The following is an 18634-nucleotide window of genomic DNA, read 5'->3' as shown; positions in this document are numbered from 1 at the left end:
ACAAAGGTTTACCAGCTGTTACCACAATCTGAATCCAGGTACAGCCAAGGCAGATGCAGAGCCTGAACTGGGGTTCTTCGTACAATCAGCTCTTATTTCTAGCAGCATCTTTTTTGAAGGTTCTAGGTTCCCTCGCCCACCTGCCTCTTCTCACTGAGATCTGATTATATCTGATAGCCTTGTTCCACCTGCCTGCTCTTTTGTCATCTCTAATGATGCTGTCTTCTATACCCAAGAAGTTGACAGAGCCTCCCAGCAAACAAATGGGGCATTCTCTGCTCCAGTGGGTCAAGTTATTAGGACTTAACAAGAGCAAATTAATTAAGGGCTTTAGCACCAAAAAGATTTTTTTTTTCCACTCCACAAACCTAAGAGATGGGCCATCAAAAAGTCAACCCTGAAAAAAGGTCAGCTCTGCAAAAATGAGGACGACATCCTTGTCATGTATGTTTTTCAGTTATGAGTGGAGGAGGTTAAGGGGAAGGAAGAAAGGTATTGTTTCTCAGATTATTTTCAAACCTTTAAAACAAAGAAATATTATGGCAGTCATTAAAATTATAGAAACAGCTTTGTTAAAGTCTCTTCTCTGTGTCATCCCTTGAGGTTCCATCTTATGATATGTAGATGTCTAGCCCCTGTCTTTAAAGATACAGAGATTTAAATGGGCAGGGATAGGGACAAGGTTTATAAAACATTTTTTTTCCAAACCTAATTTTAGGGCTGGTGAGATAGCTCAGGGGTAAAGTACCTGCCACCAAGCCTGACAACCTTAGCTCAATCTCTGGGCCCCACATGGTAGAAGGAGAGAAGTGACTCCTACAAGATGTCCTCTGACTTCTACATGCATACTCTGGCACACATGTACACATACAGACATAGGTACACACAATAAATTTTTAAAAACTGCTTTAGGTTTTTTTGAAACAGGGGCTCCCTGTAGCCCCAACCAACCTGGAAATCACTATGTAGACCAAGCTGGCCTTGCTGTCACAGAGATCTACCTGCTTCTGCCTTCCAAGTGCTAGGATTAAAGGGATGTACCACCATGACCAGCATAAATAAATAAAGGATTTTAAAACCCTAATTTTTATTCACATTAACTCTTTCTGTCTAGAAATGACTCTCCCTATGAAGCCTGTTAATTCCCTACTTAGGAAACTGAAAAGAGAGCAGAGGCAGCCTGGTGCAGTAGAGTCCAGGAAAAATATGCCGGATTTAATAATCTGTATGGCCATAGATAAACTGCTTCCTCTGTACAATGGTTTCTTCATCTATAAGATGAGAGTGTTGACCCTAATAACCTCTGGGTTCCTTCCATCCTAGGATTTAGAAGTGATTCACATAGTGAAATAATGGTAGAGTTCTCAAAGAGTAATAACTGTAATTACCTGGGATCCCCAATAATGTTGGACTAGACATGAGATGTATCAGCTTCATAAATAGGCAAGAGGATGCTCAGTGTATAGTCTTTTTTGGGGGGGTCTTTTTGAGACAGGGTCTCCCTGTAGCCCCAGCTGTCCCAGAACTCACTATGTAGACCAGGCTGGCCTCGAACTCACAGAGATTCTCCTGCCTCTGCCTCCCAAGTGCTGGGATTAAAGGCGTGCGCCACCACGCCTGGCCCTATATTCTTTTATCTGTAAGTTGTCTGTCCAATTTCTGGATTAATGTTACCTCATATCTTGGCTTCTTATGCATGACCACCTCTCTCCACAGCTAGGCTGCTGGATGCTTCAAGGGTGACAGTGATGGATTTAGAAGCAGATTTGCCAAGTAAGCACTACCCACTTCACAGGAGTGCTATGGGAGGCACTTCACTTGTTCCAGATACGCTGACAAAGCTCAAAATATTTCAGGAACACCCCATAGGAATTTTCTCTAGCATCAGATAGATTCAGGAGTGATATGTCTGTCAGTGAAGGTTTTGTGGTTAGGAATAGCCAACTCAGTTGGATATATAATATACATGTTCAAAACAGGTAATATATTTTGGGGACCCCATGAAACAAGCCATCAAGCTACAAATTGCTCTTCTCCTATGACTTCCAACCTAGTATTGAAGGTGTATTTGTTAGGGTAACGTCAGCAACCAGCTGCCCCCAACTGTCAGGGGTTTAACCCAACAGAGGTTCCTAAGCAGTGAGATTCTCCTTCACACAGTGATTCAGGGACCCAGGCTCCTTCAACTTTGTAGCTACACAGCCCTCTAGGACTTTTTAAGCCTTTTATTTCTATCTAGTAAAAAACAGACCAACACTTTTCCTTCATTACTTGTTTCTTAAACTTTGGCCTGATTCATTCACATTCACTGAGGGTTGTCCGATCCCTCCTGGGGAAAGGGGCTAGGAAATGTCATCACTTCGGTGGCAACTCTATATGAAAGGACAGTGTAGATTTTTGGTGGACTTCTAGCCATCTCTATCACAGAAAGCGTATCCCATTGAGAAATTTCCAGCAATAGTCTGAGAGGCTAGTTTTCTGATAGGAGAAAACACCCTAGCTCCCAAGTATAATCTGCTAAAGTCTCAAAGAATTCAGAAGACCAAAATCTTAGGAGATATAGAGTATGTTAGTTCTGTTTTGCAGTACTATAGCCAAAATGCCTGACAGAAACAACGTAAGGGAGGAATGGCTTATTTTGGACTTAAGGTTTTAGAGGATACAGTTATTCCATCGTGGAAGGGAGGGTATTGAGGTGGGAGTGACCTCTATCCATGGTAGTAGGTACATGTGGTGGAGGCTTGTTCATATGGCAGAAGACAGGAAACAGAGAAAGCAGGCTGGGAGCAGTGGCAGCTATAACCTTCGAAGCTCTCCTCCCCATGACCTACTTCTGCCAGCCATGCCCCACCTCCCAAAGGCTCCCCAGCCTTCAAAATAGTGCCATCAGCTGGAGACTGAAAGCCTGCAGATCCAAACCATAACATGGAGTTTTGCCGTGTTTGCCTACTAAACAACTTTTATAAATTTCTAGTAATACATGTGAAGTGCTGCCTTGCTGTACCTGAGGAGCATGAAGATGTCCCCCAGGAAAAGAGGAGGAGACTTCTCCACTCTGGCATCTCCAGCAACACTCAAAGTAGCCAGCTATACTTACTTATCCATTGCTTATGTAAGATGAGGTCCCATGATATTTATTTGATAATGATGATGAAATAATAACTAGCATTTCTTATTCATTATGTTCTAAGTACTGTGAAAAGTGCCTCCTGTGCTTTGACTTTATTATATTCTTTACTTCATACAACTGTATGATATAGCTGCTATTACAATGCCCGTTTTCCTGAAGAGAAAACCAAGAATGAGAGGTGAACCACCTGAGCTCTTCCAGCTAGAATACAATTTCACCTGACACTAAAGCCTACATCTTTAAAACTGCTAAACAATGCAATACATATTAAAACACATGTTACTCAAGAGAGCTTATTATGAATTTTAATAGAGATTACATAAACATTTACACAGTTTTTAAAAATAGCTACCTTCTTTATAGTTGTTTGGAGTACGCACACAACCCAGAGGGGAGGAAGCAGCCCCAGACACATGGTACTGATCTGTTTCAGATGAATCTAGGGTGATGTCCTACTTCATGGACAAACTATGTCCTTGGACAAAACATTAAGCCTCTCTGAGCTCAATTTTCTTTTCTATCAAGAAGAGATAATATGGCTTATCTCACAGGGTTTGTGAGAAGTCACTTATTTTGCAAAGCCCTTTTAGAGTGACAGAATATTGTAAGCACTCATAAAATGCTGACTGTTCTCACCATGACCTTTGCCATCACTGATCATCATCATCATCTCCTAGTATCTCCTGATACTGCCCAGTGTGGCTGAAGAATGCCAAGCCTCATGTCCATAAAATAAGTGCTCCAAGTCTCACAAAGGAACTCTTACAGAACAACCTCCAGGGCCTCAGGATGGAACTTCATAGACATTTCAAGAAATGGGCCCCTCAGTGAGACCAGTGCACATTGGGAGCTCCAAATTTTCTTTCCCCTACTCAGTACTATTGCATGCAGCTCACTTCATTCCCACTTCACTGCTTTCCTTCAGAAAGGCTTTGCCTGGGTCTGAAGTGCCCAGGGCTGGGTCTTTGAGGGTTGCAGGGTCTTTGAGGGGTACAATCTGGAATGTGAGTGGCCACAGTGGGCTTCATAAAAAACACAAGAACCCACCCCACAGCTATCTGACAGTGGGGACGTATTGTGCTTTGAATACGAAATATCCCCCATAAGCTCATGTGTTTGTGTTTTTTATCCCCATCTGGTGGCACTGTATCAGAAGATCGAGGAATCTTTAGGAGATGGAGTCTTACTGGAGGAAGTAGGTCACCAGAAGTGGGCCTTGAGGCTTTATAGCCTGGCCCCTCTACCTGTCTGTATTTTACTTACTGTTTGTGGATACAGTGTGACCAACCAACTGCCTTGTGTGGTATACCATGCCTTTCCTCCCATGCTATACCATATCCCCTTATACCATAAGCCAAAAATCAATCCTTCTTCCCTTAAACTGCTTCTTGTTAGGTACTTGATCACAGTAATGAGAAAAGTAACCAATATAAGAAGTCTTCAGGGGAAGAGGGTGCCCTCAAAGGACAGCACTGAAGGCCATGGTGGTGGGAGGGGGGACCCAAAAAGGAGAGCTTGTCCCCACACCTGTAGAATCAGCTCTGTATAACTGCTCTACAAACAATGACTCAGCCTGAGGATGAGGAATGAGAACAGTTCCATAGAAGAGCAGGTGCTTGTGATGGGAACAGGTTGGCAATGAAAGAGGCAGAAGAGATGAGTGCCCTGTGGTCTCCCCTCCAACAATCCATCTCATGTGGCCTTGCTGGTAAAGCATGCTGGGTGCAGAACTCAGGAATCCTTACCTCATCTGGTCTCACAACAGCTTTGTGAGGAAAGCCATATCATTTCTAATTTGCTGATGAGAAACTTAGACTCATAAAGAGCAAGTCCCTTACTAAAGCTTCAAGGCTTGTGAATGGCAGGCACTCTTCTGCTCTCTGAGGTCTCTCCCTGAACCCGGAGTTTGCCACTTCAGCTATACCACTTGGCTTTCAAGCCCCAGGGGTGCTATTATCTCCACATCCTCAGAGCTGGGATTACAAGTGCCTGCCACCATGCCTTGCTTTTTACATGGATGCTGAGGATCCAAACTCAGTTCCTCATGCTTGTATGGCAAGGACTTTACCAACTAAGCCTTTTTGTTTTGTTTTGTTTTGTTTTGTTTTGTTTTTTCTTTTTTCTTTTTTGGTCTTTTTGAGACAGGGTCTCCCTGTAGCCCCAGCTGTCCTGGAACTCACTATGTAGACCAGGTTGGCCTTGAACTCACAGAGATCCGCCTACCTCTGCCTCCCAAGTGCTGGGATTAAAGGCATGCTCCACCACACCCGGCTTTTGTTTTCTTTTTAATAAAATGTACTGCTTTCTGTGCAGTAGTGGACAGGGACAAGGACTGTGTCTAGGCAGTGCAGCTCAGTAGAGGCCATCTATAGGCATCATCAGTATCACCTGAGGTTTCTTAGAGATGCAGATTCTCAGGCCTGGCCCCAGACCTACTGAGTCTAACACTCCGGTGGGGAAGCCAGGAATCAAGCACTCTCAAGATTCTGATGCACACCTAAATTTGAAATGTAGAACTGTCAACAACTTTTATTACACTTAAGCCAAGATATTAGAAGGAGATGGGGGTGGGGGGATTCTGGGATCTCTGAGGGGATTGGATGCTTTTCTATAGACTTCTTGGTCTTCTCACACATGGTAGGAAGCAGTGTTCTGTCCCTTGGCAGGGGCTCAGATAAACACAGAGCAGGCTCTCAGAAAAAGACAACATTGGGTCATATCTCTCTGCTCAGCAGAAAGCCAATGGCCAAAATGCACCAAGGGAAAACTGGAGTGCTGTTTCAAGAACTTGTTGTCATGATGATACTGATTGGAGGAGCTGTGAAAGCAGGACTGCCCATTCATGGTAGCCAGCCTTCTTTCCCAGCCCCTTGGACTAGGCAAAAGACCATTTCAGCTGGAGGTAAGGATGGCTGGAAATGAGATAATGACAGTGTCTAGAAACCTGTGGAGCCCGTTACCACATGAAGAAGAGGAGCCCAAAGATGGAGAGACATTAGAAAGATGAAGAGTCTATTCAACTGGCGCTGGATTTTCTACAAATACAACCAAGGTGTGGATACATTGTCGATAGTTACTAGATAGCTAGTAATAAAATACATAGAAAACTCCAGGAAAGGAATCAGTCAAAATGTATTGCATTTCTCATTTTACCTTCCTCTCCTCCCCCTCTTCTTTCTTTTTTGTTTTGTGACAGGGTCTCATGAAACCTTAACTCTCTCTATAAGATGACCTTCAACTCCTGCTTTTCCTGCCTCTACCTCCCAAGTGCTGAAATTACAGGCGTGTACCACCACACTGGTTTATGCAGGGCTGTGGCTCAAACCTAGGGTCTCCTGCATACTAGGCAAGCACTCTACCCTTCCCATTTTTTTTAATGACTTCTCTATCTTCACAAATAGCCTTCTTTCTTCATCTGAATTCAACCTCTTTCTCTGTCCACTGCCATTTCCCACACTCTGTCCTTCTTTGCCACTTTGTCAACCTTGCCCACATCACCTGCCCCATCAGATGAGCCCCACTCATTTTTAAAAACATTCTTCTGTGCTGGGCATGACCACCTCATTCTATGAATAATCATTCTTTTCTTGTTTTGTTCATTCTTCTGTGCTGAGCGTGGTGATGCACACATTTAGTCCCAGCACTCAGGAGGCAAAGGCTGATGGATCTGTGAGTTTGAGTCCAGCCTGGTCTACATAGTGAGTTCCAGGCCAGCTGGGGCTACAGGAAGACCCTGTCTCAAAAAGAAAAAAAAGAAAGAGAAAAAGAAAAAGAAAAATTCTTCCATGCAAGGAATCAATAAGTAATTTGTGGAGCAGGAAACTGAGGTGACTGGATGAGAAAGAGGTAGTTTGTGTTTTTCCAACTTTTGCCAAACAAGTGTTACCTAGAAAAAAAGCATATCTTCGTCCCCTTTAGCCATCTATCCATTAAAATGGTTTAATTATTGTCTGAACACTGGATAGTTATGCAATTAAAAGGCAGCACGCAGACCAAAAATTTAATCCACCCTCTTCAATCACAGTAGAATTGTCTTATCAAAAAGCTAATTAAGAATGAAGAGTAGAGATTCTAACCAGAAACAGTTTACTTGGGCCCCAGAAGCCCCTGCTTCTCTGTGCCCAGGTCCAGGTTCTTCCTCAGTGAGGCTGTGTGATGTTCCTGATGTTGCCATGGCTCCCAGGACTCAGCCAGAGCCTGTGATCTGAAGAAAATCTCATAGCAATGTGCAAGGTATGTGGATCAGTAGATGAACAATGGCTTTAATGCCAGTGGTACCTAGATACACATTCAAGGGTGGACAGAAGTAAAAGGGGTTGGCACACTTGGGGACAGAGAGAAACCCTTCTTGTCCAGAACCTATCAGGGATTCAGAGGTTATCTTTAGGAAATTATGCTCCCTCTAAAACTAATGGAACAATTTGGATACATGGGTATTTCCTCCCAGGGAGATGAATTTTGCCCTTCATAAGGTGCTAAGAGAAATGTGACATAAAACCAGAGCTAGAATCTCTCTCTCTCTCTCTTTCTCTCTCTCTCTCTCTCTCTCTCTCTCTCTCTCTCTCTCTCTCTCTCTCTCTGTCTCTGTACCATTGAAGATGCATCAAGAAATGTAATTTCAGGACCTGCTGGGATACTGTAGGAAGTGGCAATGGGTGACTGTTCTCTCCTAGAATCTGTGTGGGAGCAGAAGAGCTTTGAAGTGTTCCCATTCAGAACCTTTGTTGTAGTGAGGAGGCCAGGGAGATTTACCCACATTGCTCCTGTGAGCCAGCTCTTCCTCTGGGATTTTCACAGATCCCAGCCAGGCCCAGCCTTCTGACCACCTCATTCTATGAATAATCATTCTTTTCTTGTTTTGTTTATTCCATCTCCTCAGCCTTTCCACAATGACCTCTGGGCCCGATGGGCCAGCATTAGTGACTTCTCTCTGTGTGTTTCTTTCACCTTCCTTTGATCAAAGCAGTTGTATTCCGAGATTACGTTTCCCCATTAGCTGTCTCTGGTGGTGGGTGTTCTTTCTCTCGTGCTCTGTATTCCATGAGGCCTGGAGATAGGGCCCATGGGCATCTCACTGCCAGCCACCATTCACATACTACTTTTGCTCCTTCATCCTTCAGAAGCCCCAGCCCTTTGGAGTGCATGCCCTCTTTATTTACTACCCCTTCCCTCAGTGCTGCTGGCTGCAGGTGGCTTCTCTGTTCTCACAGTCCTTTATGGAGATCAGTCACATCCTCCCTCCCACCGTTCCCATCTTCAGCATCCTTATGATCAGTGTACCACCTCCTTAGAGGCATCTTGGAAATGAATGAGGTTTTCTAAAGTAACTGTGCCCCGGTATTTATATTGAAATCTGTATCATTTTACAATTGACTTCCCCTTTGTTTTATGTTTTTACTTATTTCAATTGTGGTAGGCTATGAGTTAAAAAACACATAATAAGTTTATAATGTCTTATGAACTTCATTTCAGGGTAGGAAAAGGGACACTAAAATATATTTGCTAGGGAGGAGAGGAGAGGATAGCTCAGTTGGTAAAATACTTGACTTGCAAGCATGAAGGCCCAAGTTTGATCCCCAGAAAACCACCTTTTAAAAAGTCAGGTGTAGTAGCACACAGTTGTAATCCCAGTGCCAGGGAGACAGAGACACATGAATCCCTTAGGTCTCACTGGCCAGCCAACCTATCCTGCAGGATCCCAGTGCTTGGCACACAGTAGGCCTTCAACTGATAATTCTTTTCCTTGTTGCCAGGCATAGCTTTTTTCCACTAGCTCCCATTGCTTTTGGTCAATATAACTCCTGACTGTTCACTCTGCCAGGGGAGTTTGTATTCCAGTAACATTGACTGTTTATGCAAAGAGCTAACCAGTGAATTTCAGATGCCATTCCACATAATTGGAATGCCCACAGGATTTCTTTTATGTTGCCTTTTAAAGCACATGATTCATTCGACACCTGCTAAGTACCAGGTGCCATGAATACATAATACAGGGGGGGAAATTATATTATGCTTCAATCAAATTTGAATTGTGTCAAGCCAAAGAGGAGGCAGGATGGAGTAGAAGAGGCAAGCAAAGGCATTTCCTGTGGATGCCCAGTTATTTCTTGACCTTCTCCCTTCTGGTGGCTCATGCAGCCTAGCAACCTAGAGGAGTTTTGGAATCATGTGGCTCAGAGCTGGGAGGTGAATTTGAAAAACAAATCAAACCAGTACAACCCCAGCTTCCCCAGTGTCTGTATCTGTGTGGTATAAATTAAGGACAGAGACTTGCCTTCTTTGCTTAGCCTTTGCTCTTCTTTTTCCCCATGCTGCCTCAGGTCTCATCATCCACGAAGGACCCTCAGTATACCGCATCTTTAAACGCTGGCAGGCTGTCAACCAGCAGTGGAAAGTACTGAACTATGACAAGACAAAAGACATGGAGGACCAAAAGTCAGGAGGCAGGACAAACCTTCAGACTTCCTCATCCACCCAGGCCAATGCCCCCTCCTCAGAAGAGGAGGCAGCAGGCACCCCTGCTCTTGAGGAGGGTCCCACCCAGGCTACCAGCCACCCCTCAGGCCCTGTATCCCATCACCACTGTGCTTACACCATCCTGCACATCCTGAGTCACTTGAGACCTCATGAACAGCGGAGCACCCAGGGTGGCAGAGAACTCGTCATGAGAGTCACCACAGTGTGAAAAGAGGCCCCAGAGGAAGGCTGTGACCAGGTGCATCTCATGAAAGAGGTCCTGCGAGGAGGGGCCCAGGAAGCAGTGATGGAAGGCTGGAGCTAACAGCCAGCAGAGAGTGGTGGGCCTGGGGGGAGCCTGGAGCAGAGGGGAGCAGTGGGGAGGTTGCACCCTGGAGTGCTCTTGTGATTCTTAGTCAGTCCCATCCTCCAACCACAACAGCAACAAAAACCAACACAAATTCAACAAGGGCGAGCAGTACCAGCCAAACAACCCTGAGAAAAGGAACCCCCTCCCCCAGATCTACCAGTAGTAAGACATTGGAGAGGCAGGGCACAAAGCAGCACAAACGGATGGGCAAACAGGCAGTGAAGAGAAAAAGCAAAGGCCACCCATGGGAGAGCTTTGATCATCTGCATCACTCAACTTCAGGTTTGTTTTGTTTTCTCTCTGGGGAGAGGATGGAACCTTGTGGGCTAGTAAGGGACACTGGTTTGGGGAGGGGGTTTGCACTCTGCTACGTAGCAGAATTCCAATGACTCAACTGGACTTTAGGGTCCCTAGAGGGATGATTCAAGAAAAGTTGTTGATGAGAGTGGTCAGCAAGAAGGGGCTTCTCTGAAAAGAACCTTCCCAGCTGCAAACTCAGAAAAGACAGAGATTAGAAGATGGTATCTTTCTGCTCTGTGCCCCTTGTTACTTTATTTTATAGTGATTTGGTCCAAAGATGTTTACAGGACGGACATGGACACGCATGCGCACGCATGCACACACGCACACACACACACACACACACACACACACACACACAATTTCTTGTGGCTATCTCAAGCACAGTTCTGTGTTGTGGCTTCAGCTTTCAAAGCTGTAAGTCCAGGAGGAACTCTCCCCACTATTCAGCCCCCTACTCCAACCAGGATAATGCAGTGCCATGCTCTTTAGGCCTTGACACAGGCACAGGACACATGGACATGCACACACACATACACACACAGAGGACCCCTCCCACCTCAGTCTCCTAGGAGAGCTGCTAAAGTGTGGGGAGAAGCTGGCCTGTGTACCCCAAGGAATTGAATAGAGACCAGTCTAAGTATTCCTTGCTGCTTGGGACCCTCCCTAAAGAGGCAGTTTGCCTCATGTTCAGTGCTATGTGCTCCCTGGTCCTTCTCTGTAGCCAGGCACACCAGGGATCCAGGCAGGGAACACTGTTATTGGAGCCCACCTGCATGGATCAGGACCCTGACAGGGAAGGCCACTGGGTGGTCACCTGCAGAGTTTATTATCATTGCACAATGGACATGTCATCCTTGGGTATTAAATGGACACTGTCAAGTACTTTTTTAAACTAGTTTTTAGGGTTTTTTAAAACTCTCTGTTGTTTGTAATATTCTCTTAAAAGCTTGGAAATAAAATTTCTTTCCCTACCACGAGCGTCCCTTTCCTGAGTTTTCTTCTCTTTCCTGTTCTCCTGTGAGAAAGTCAGCTTTCTTTCACTGATCTGTATCTTTCACTGATACAGTCTCCTTAGCAAGAACTCGAGTGTTTTTTTTTTAATTTCTCCCTTGAGAGTGTAAAGAGTAGGACAGATAGGTTATCAGCAGGCATGCATGTATGTACTTGATACATGTGTGTACATAGTGCGCACACACGCATGCGTGTGCGTGTGTGTGTGTGAACACATACCTGAAGTGAACATTGAGATTCCTGGCTTTTTCTTAGCTTCTTAGCAAATGGATTCTGCAGGCCAAAAGCAGGAACTACTCTCAAACTCTTCCAAGGATATAGCAAAAGAGTCTTAGAAGTTTTAGTGCTAGAAGGATGCTTAGCAAGCTCCACTCCATTGGCTCCACTTTAGAGAAGCTGAAAGAGCCTGGAGGACAGAGGTATAAAACCATGAGTAGCAGAGAACCTTTGAGTAGCAGAGAACAGCATCCAAGTCAGGGCCCCAGGGGAGACTTAAACAGATCTCAGGTAGCCGACAAGACCTTTCTCCCCTGTTCCTCCTTTGGGGTTGATGAGATAGTAAAACAATATCATCAGTGGGACATGCATGGTAGAAGATTTCTTCCCCCCCCCAAAAAAACGTTAGAATCTAGTCTAGAGGATAAGAAAAGACATTTTAACTTCTGAGAGACCAGAAGACACCTAAGAAACATAAAACAAAGAAACCCAACACTAAAATAAGCCATCTTGATAAGGGTTTGAAGGGCTGAGGCCCAGTCGATAGAGTGCTTGCCTAGCATGCACGAAGCCCTGGGTTTGATCCCTAGTACTGCATAGACCAAGCATGCTTGTAATTGCAGTACTCAGGAGACAGAAGCAGGAGGATCAAGAATTTAAGCTACAGTGTGAGTTTAAGGCCAGCCTGGGATACATGAAACCCTGCTTTAAATAAATAGAAAGGTAGATAAATGCATAAATATGAGAAAGAAGTGAGGAAGAAGGAAGGGAGGGAAGGGAGAGGGAGGGAGGAAGGGGGGAAGAGGGAGGAAAGGGGGAGGGAGGAAGGGGGAGGGAAGGAGGAAAGGGGAGGGAGGGAGAGAAGGAAGATTGATTTGAGTTCTCAGTGTGGTCCAGGACAGATAATTCAACTTAAATATCTATGGAAACCATGGCTGTATTATATGAATTATCTGTTTTCAAAAAAGTATTTGAGGGCCTGGAGTGATGGCTCAGAGTACTGGCTGCTCTTGCAAATGACCCAGGTTTGGTTCCTAGCACCCACATGGTGGCTAACAACCATCCATAACTCCAGTTCCAGGGGATATAACACCCTGTTCTGTTCTTTGTGGGCATTACACAACATGGATGTACTTACATGCAGACAAAACACTCACATGCATAAAATTAAACTGAAAATATTTTTTAAAAAATTATTCGAATACAGCAGAATGAGCATCTCAGAACTATGGTGACCATCATGCTCTTCCTTTGGTGATTCACAGGGTACTTTGGCATCTTGTGGTTATCAAGGGATTTGAGGTCATCAGTCTGAATGTGTTGTACTGAAAGAGATGTAATTAATGAGAAATTCTTGCAGAATGCTAGACTTTGTGGGGTCTTGAGGCAAGCTAAACACAGAAAGGACCTGATCTGTCTTGTTGGTTCCTAGATAATCAGGACCCACAGCAGAGCCTGGCACACAGTAGGTACTCAGGGAACATTTTTGAATGAGTAAGACCCTGCTGGGGAAGCAAAGGAGTACCAGAAGACATGCCCCTCTTTCTTTCAACAGATACTCTAGTTGTCAAGGTCAATCACAGAGGAGAAAGAAAAAGTCAGGTTTGAATTTGCCCAACAAGATGGCAAGTTCCTTGTGCCTTGGGGGATGGAGCTTCTAGATACCATACATGAGACAGGTTACTACTGAACTTCTGAAATTTTTACTATATGTGAGGCAGCAAATCAAATGTTTGATAAATATCAGTCAATATTCCAACAACTGCTCAAGTAGATACCACTGCTATCTTCATTTTACACATGTGGGCAATGAGGCTAAGAGAAGGAACCTGCCCCAAATCACCATTTGCTCTTCCCTCCCAAGCAGGCTCACTGAGATCATAACCACTCCACCATACTTCCTCCAGACAGTCAGCACCAGTGTAAGGAAAGCCTGTGTCCAGCCAATGCATCTAGTCGATGCAGAGGGGTCACCATGCTAGAAGTCTATAAGGGAAGTTTTTAAGATTGTGGAAATTGGGACTAAATAAAAATAAACGTTCTATCTCTTCCAGGAAAAAAGCAGAGTTTATCTAAAAGTGAATTCCTGCTGTTATCTAGATAATATCATGTCAGCACCAGTGTAAGGAAAGCCTGTGTCCAGCCAATGCATCTAGTCGATGCAGAGGGGTCACCATGCTAGAAGTCTATAAGGGAAGTTTTTAAGATTGTGGAAATTGGGACTAAATAAAAATAAACGTTCTATCTCTTCCAGGAAAAAAGCAGAGTTTATCTAAAAGTGAATTCCTGCTGTTATCTAGATAATATCATTGCCATCAGTGCAGCTGTGGTTAGCTGCACAAGGCCAGGACAAGATTGGCCCCTTAACATTTCATCATGGATGGGGGAAGGGACTACCAGACCTGACCCCTCCCTGAGGGACTATTGGCAATTATGGTTGTTGGGGGAGGGAATGTCATTTTTTTTTCAGGAGTGTAGCCACTTGTAAGTTGCCCTTGCTCCAGTAAATAACCTCCTACCTGCAAGCAGAAAACCCTACACTAAGTGAGCCATACACAAAAAGAAGACAGGAGGGAGGAGGGGACATGTTGAGAAGGGTTCCAGTGACAGGAAGAGGAAAGAGGTGCCATTGAATGGGTGTGTGTGTGTGTGTGTGTGTGTGTGTGTGTGTGTGTATGTGTATAATGTTATCTCTGGGAGCTGGGGAGGGGGGTGTTGAAAGAACAATGGATATAGTTAAATGATACGGTTATGAACAATTGGCTGGGTTTTATAAGTGTCCAGAAAGACCTCTACTTCTGAAAAAAAAAAGTCAAAAATTAACTATCTGGGCCTAGATTTTGGCTTTGGTTCCCAGCGACTGATGCAGAGTGGCAGGCTGGGGTTCTAGCCACGGTCCACAACACTTAGGAGGATGCCACTGATATGAGACTTCATTTCTATCTCTGGGAAGAATCAGGTCTGTTGCCATCTTGGAGCACAGAAACTCTAAACTCAAAGAAGTTTTTCACTAAAGAAATTAAACTATTCCATAGACTCTAAGTTACTGCTATTCCTTTGTATTGTCCATAATATCCGATTGTGTTGCCGAGGGCAGGAATATTATATGTTAAGATAGTAGTCAATCCCTAAGAATAATGATATGTTTTGTAAGTAGGATTTATTATATTGTGGATGAGAGAAGATAAGGAGGAAGAAAGGCATTTGCTTTTCCTCATCACCTCAACTCAAATTACTCTGCTTATTAGTATCAAAAAATCAGGAAGGATTTTACCTGTGAGCCTCTGGTCCTATACAGTAGGGATGAAATAATTCTAAAACCTTTTATCTATACCTCCTCTCTTACCCTTCCAGGTAGAATGATATGGGAATTTGGAAACACTTGGGGAGCTGTGCACAACTGAGGGAGTGTGTAGGATGGCTCCAGTGGTGAGGATCTAGGATTGGCCTCACCGTGGTTCTGAGCTCAGGGTCTACTGTCCTTCTTCATCCTGCCTCTTCCCACCTCATACATATCCATGCACCCCTAATGCAGCCCATCATGGGAACAAGAAGCCGCTGGCTTACTTCCCCAGACCCCCTAAAAATGGAGCACTAGAGACTTCAATATACTCTAGTTCCCAATTCCTCATTGAAGTAAGTTCTTTAAATGTATTACTTGTATCAGAATACATCATTATCACAATCAGTTCTAAGCCAGAGCTCAGTAGATATTTAGGAGAGAACAGCTGGGACTGAGGAGGGTTTACAAGTTCTAGAAGGAAGGGAGCAAGTACTCTGGTGCCCACTGAAGACCAGCTCGTAAGGAAAGGGTGGAACCTCACTCTCGCATCAAGGCACAAACACTGCCAGGGGGTTGTCTATGCTCCTGAGGGGCCTGTCAACAAAGAAAGGACATTTTTTTTTTATATCTGTTAAACAAGAAAGTCAGATGCTCAGGGTCTGAATCTAGCAACAATGCCCTTTCCACACGGAGAAATAATAAAGTAGCTAAGCATGTACAGTGTTCCATCTGCCAAGCTCCATCTCCAACTTGTACCACCCCTTAAGTCATTTAGTTCTGAAAATCAGCCATGTAAGCTGGAGATACTACTATCCCCAATTATCAGGTGAGGAAAGGGAGGCATGGAGAGGTTAAGCATGGTGCCCATAAGTCATGTGGGTACATGGCAGTGCTAGAATTTACCCCTCAGTAGTCTGGTGCCATACATTGGGCTGTGAACTCTGCATGACACTGCCTCTGGGAGAAGCAGGAAGGCATTTAAAGGTCTCAATTCAAGAGACAATGTGGGAAACCAATGAGCTCACCATCAGCTGGATGCAACCCAGATACCATCTACGTATATGCCTTCAGGGTCAGCTTAGATGGGTCCCCAACTCTGCATCGCTGATCCCATGGAAATGTTGATTCCTTCATCAGGATTTTAATTGTCCAGACCTAAACAATTTCCCAGGCACCCTTACTCCAAATCCAGAATCTCCTAAGCTCAAGGTTTCTATTATCCATTTTGCAGTAATTTTTTTTAATTTGGATCCTTTGTTAAGCCCAAATATTAGACTTGATTCCTCTTCCTTGATTCCTTTCTACCCTAAACATTACAGTTACAGTTGTGTGTAACAGTTTTATTGGAAATTGGAAGGCAACTTGAAGTTTATTCATATGAAAAGCTGTGGTGAGAAACTGCTATGTGGAAAGTTCCTACAGGTGAATATCTCAAATATAAATGAGATATAGCCACCTTCCAGGACTCCAGTGCCTATTTATTAGAGCCTGGTAAGAACATCAGCATTTCTCATCAAAAGCGTTTCTCACAAAAGAGCCTGCCTGGCAAGCTTACTCTCACTAACTGTAAATAAATAAGCTGACTGTATTCTTCTCCTGGGGAAGCTGCAGTTTTAAGAGGAAAAAATGCTTAAGCACAAGGAGCAACTCTCTAAGTGGTAGCATTTCACTCATCTTCAAGCAGGTAAGAGTTGTGTTACACTGTTTTACCCAAGAGGATGATAGCTATGTATGTATGTTTAGCATAAGAGAGACGTACACTGAAAGAAAGACAGAAGGTGATGAATCCTTGAAACAGTGTAGTGTTTCTCCAGGCTTCAAGAAACCCAGGTAACAGAGGAGAGGGGCAGGAAGCTCCCCTGAGTTCTCTAATGTCGCTTAGTGTGAACAGCCTTCTTGTCTAAAGGCTGTATTTGGGGCACCATCGCTTTTGTCCCATTCAATGGCCATTCCAAGGGGTGACTTTTGAGGAGGAATCCTCTGTATTCTCCAACACAGACTGTGTGTCCCTTTCAAGGAAAGGTATGTCAAGAACTGTCATTGGAGTTCATGTTCATGCCAAGCACACTGAGTATAAGCCCTAGTCACTCCCTCAAAGTCTCAAGACGGAGACACGATTTCATAGCACCTGTAACTCCTCAAACTATTTTATGGACAACTGTTGCTTTTGTCTATCCAATACCCAGAAACTCTCTTTTCCATAGGAAACCCACACCACATGGTTCTGATAGGAATGAACTCCTATAAGCAATCAAACGATAGAAGGGGGACTGTGACCCAGGCTTAAGTAATTAAAGCATCTTATTTGCCTGTCCACAGAGATTGGTTCAGAAATGGGCATATGATTAAATCTAATCCACTTCCTCCCTAGGATTAAACTATCAAGGCTAGAGGGGGCAGCACTGTTTCCCTTCATACGGATTGCTGGCAGGGAGTCTTAAATCCAGGAATGAAAGTCCCCATTTCATGCTATGTGAAAAGCATCTTAAAGTCAAGTAGAGGCACTCAGAGCAAACGGAACAAGGTGATCCTGCCTCTCCTAGACCCACCCATGACTGAGACAGTTCTCCACCACATCTCTGAGAACATTAACCGTAACTTCTATTTTGCTTACAGTTGCCTGAAATGGATTTATGTTACCACTAAAAATAATATCATGTAATTGATAGTTTTCGACTATCTTACTACAAAGCTTTATGTTAAACTCATGGGATATTTGTTCAGAAGTCTAAGGAAATGTCAGGACTTGCCTCCTTCTCCTGTGGAGTCAGGGCTCAAGCTGACTTCATATCAGCACTTAAGGCTGGTATTCTCTTTATGAATCTGCTCAAAGTTAGCAATTTTTAAAATATAAAGATAATATATGGAGACATATATGTACATTTAAACAGTATCTTTTTTCAATGTATATTTTTATTGAATTTTTGTATATTTCATACAATAGTTTTGGGGGTTTTTTGGGGGGGCAATTTTTTTTGAGACAAGGTTTCCCTGTAGCCCCAGTTGGCCTGGAACTCACTATGTAGACTAGGCTGGCCTCAAACTCTGTGAGATCCACCTGCCTCTGCCTCCCAAGTGCTGGGATTAAAGGCATGCGCCACCACACTCAGCAGCTAATACAATAGATCTGAATCATATTTAGACTCCTCCCAATCTCCATCCCCCCCATAGTCCACCCACAGGAGTTCATGCATTCTGTCATATATGTTAAGGCCTATCAAGTCAAATTGTGTCCTCAGATGTCCCACAGTGTGAGTTCACCCACTGTAGCCTGGTCAGCCTAACTAGTGTCACTCCCTTAAAGACCAACTCTCCCTCACCTAGTAGTGATCAACTGTCAACAGTTCCTCAGCTAAGGTTGGGGCTCATTTCCCCAGCTCTATGTTGGTTTTTCTCTGATTGAGTTTGCATGGATCTTGTGCCTGCTGTTACCATTGCTGTATGTTCAGGTGAACAAGTTTTCTTATGGGCAGCCACCACCCTGACTCTTACAATCTTTCCTCCCCCTCTTCTACAATGGTCCCTGAGCACTGGGTGGGTGAGTTTTAATAGAGAAGTCCTATCCAGAGACACACTCTACATTTTAGCCAGTTGTGGCCTTCTGTGTTTATCACCCTCTGTTGCATAAGGAACCTTTGCTGGTGAGAGCTGAGAGATGCATCAGTAGTCTCTCTACTTCCTGTTCCACTATGTTCCATGACCCTTAGTGTAGAGGTTCCACTGTAGATGAGTCACTTAGGGTTGGGCATCTCATAGACACTTATTCTCTGTGTTGACTAGTTGTAGAACTCTGTAATCTCTATCAGTTGCAAAAAGAAGCTTCTGTGATGAGTGTAAATATAAGGATACATACGTACAATAAGAA

The 18634-nt window shown here is 44.0% G+C and overlaps 1 protein-coding gene across 2 annotated transcripts in view; it reads left to right on the top strand.

Annotated features, from left to right (window-relative positions):
- The window catches only part of March4 (membrane associated ring-CH-type finger 4), a 112322-nt gene extending 101094 nt beyond the window's left edge, over positions 1 to 11228 (top strand). For both annotated transcript variants that reach the window (XM_008825684.1, XM_008825683.1), the window contains one exon: positions 9451 to 11228. In XM_008825684.1, coding sequence (XP_008823906.1) covers positions 9451 to 9815 — 365 coding nt within the window. In that variant the 3' untranslated portion in view covers positions 9816 to 11228. The remainder of the gene's footprint in view (positions 1 to 9450) is intronic.
- The last annotated feature ends 7406 nt before the right edge of the window (positions 11229 to 18634 follow it).

Source organism: Nannospalax galili, unplaced genomic scaffold, assembly GCF_000622305.1.
Source record: "Nannospalax galili isolate Female #2095 unplaced genomic scaffold, S.galili_v1.0 scaffold127, whole genome shotgun sequence".
Classification (NCBI taxonomy): domain Eukaryota; kingdom Metazoa; phylum Chordata; class Mammalia; order Rodentia; family Spalacidae; genus Nannospalax; species Nannospalax galili.
This window is presented reverse-complemented; position numbering and strand designations above follow the sequence as displayed.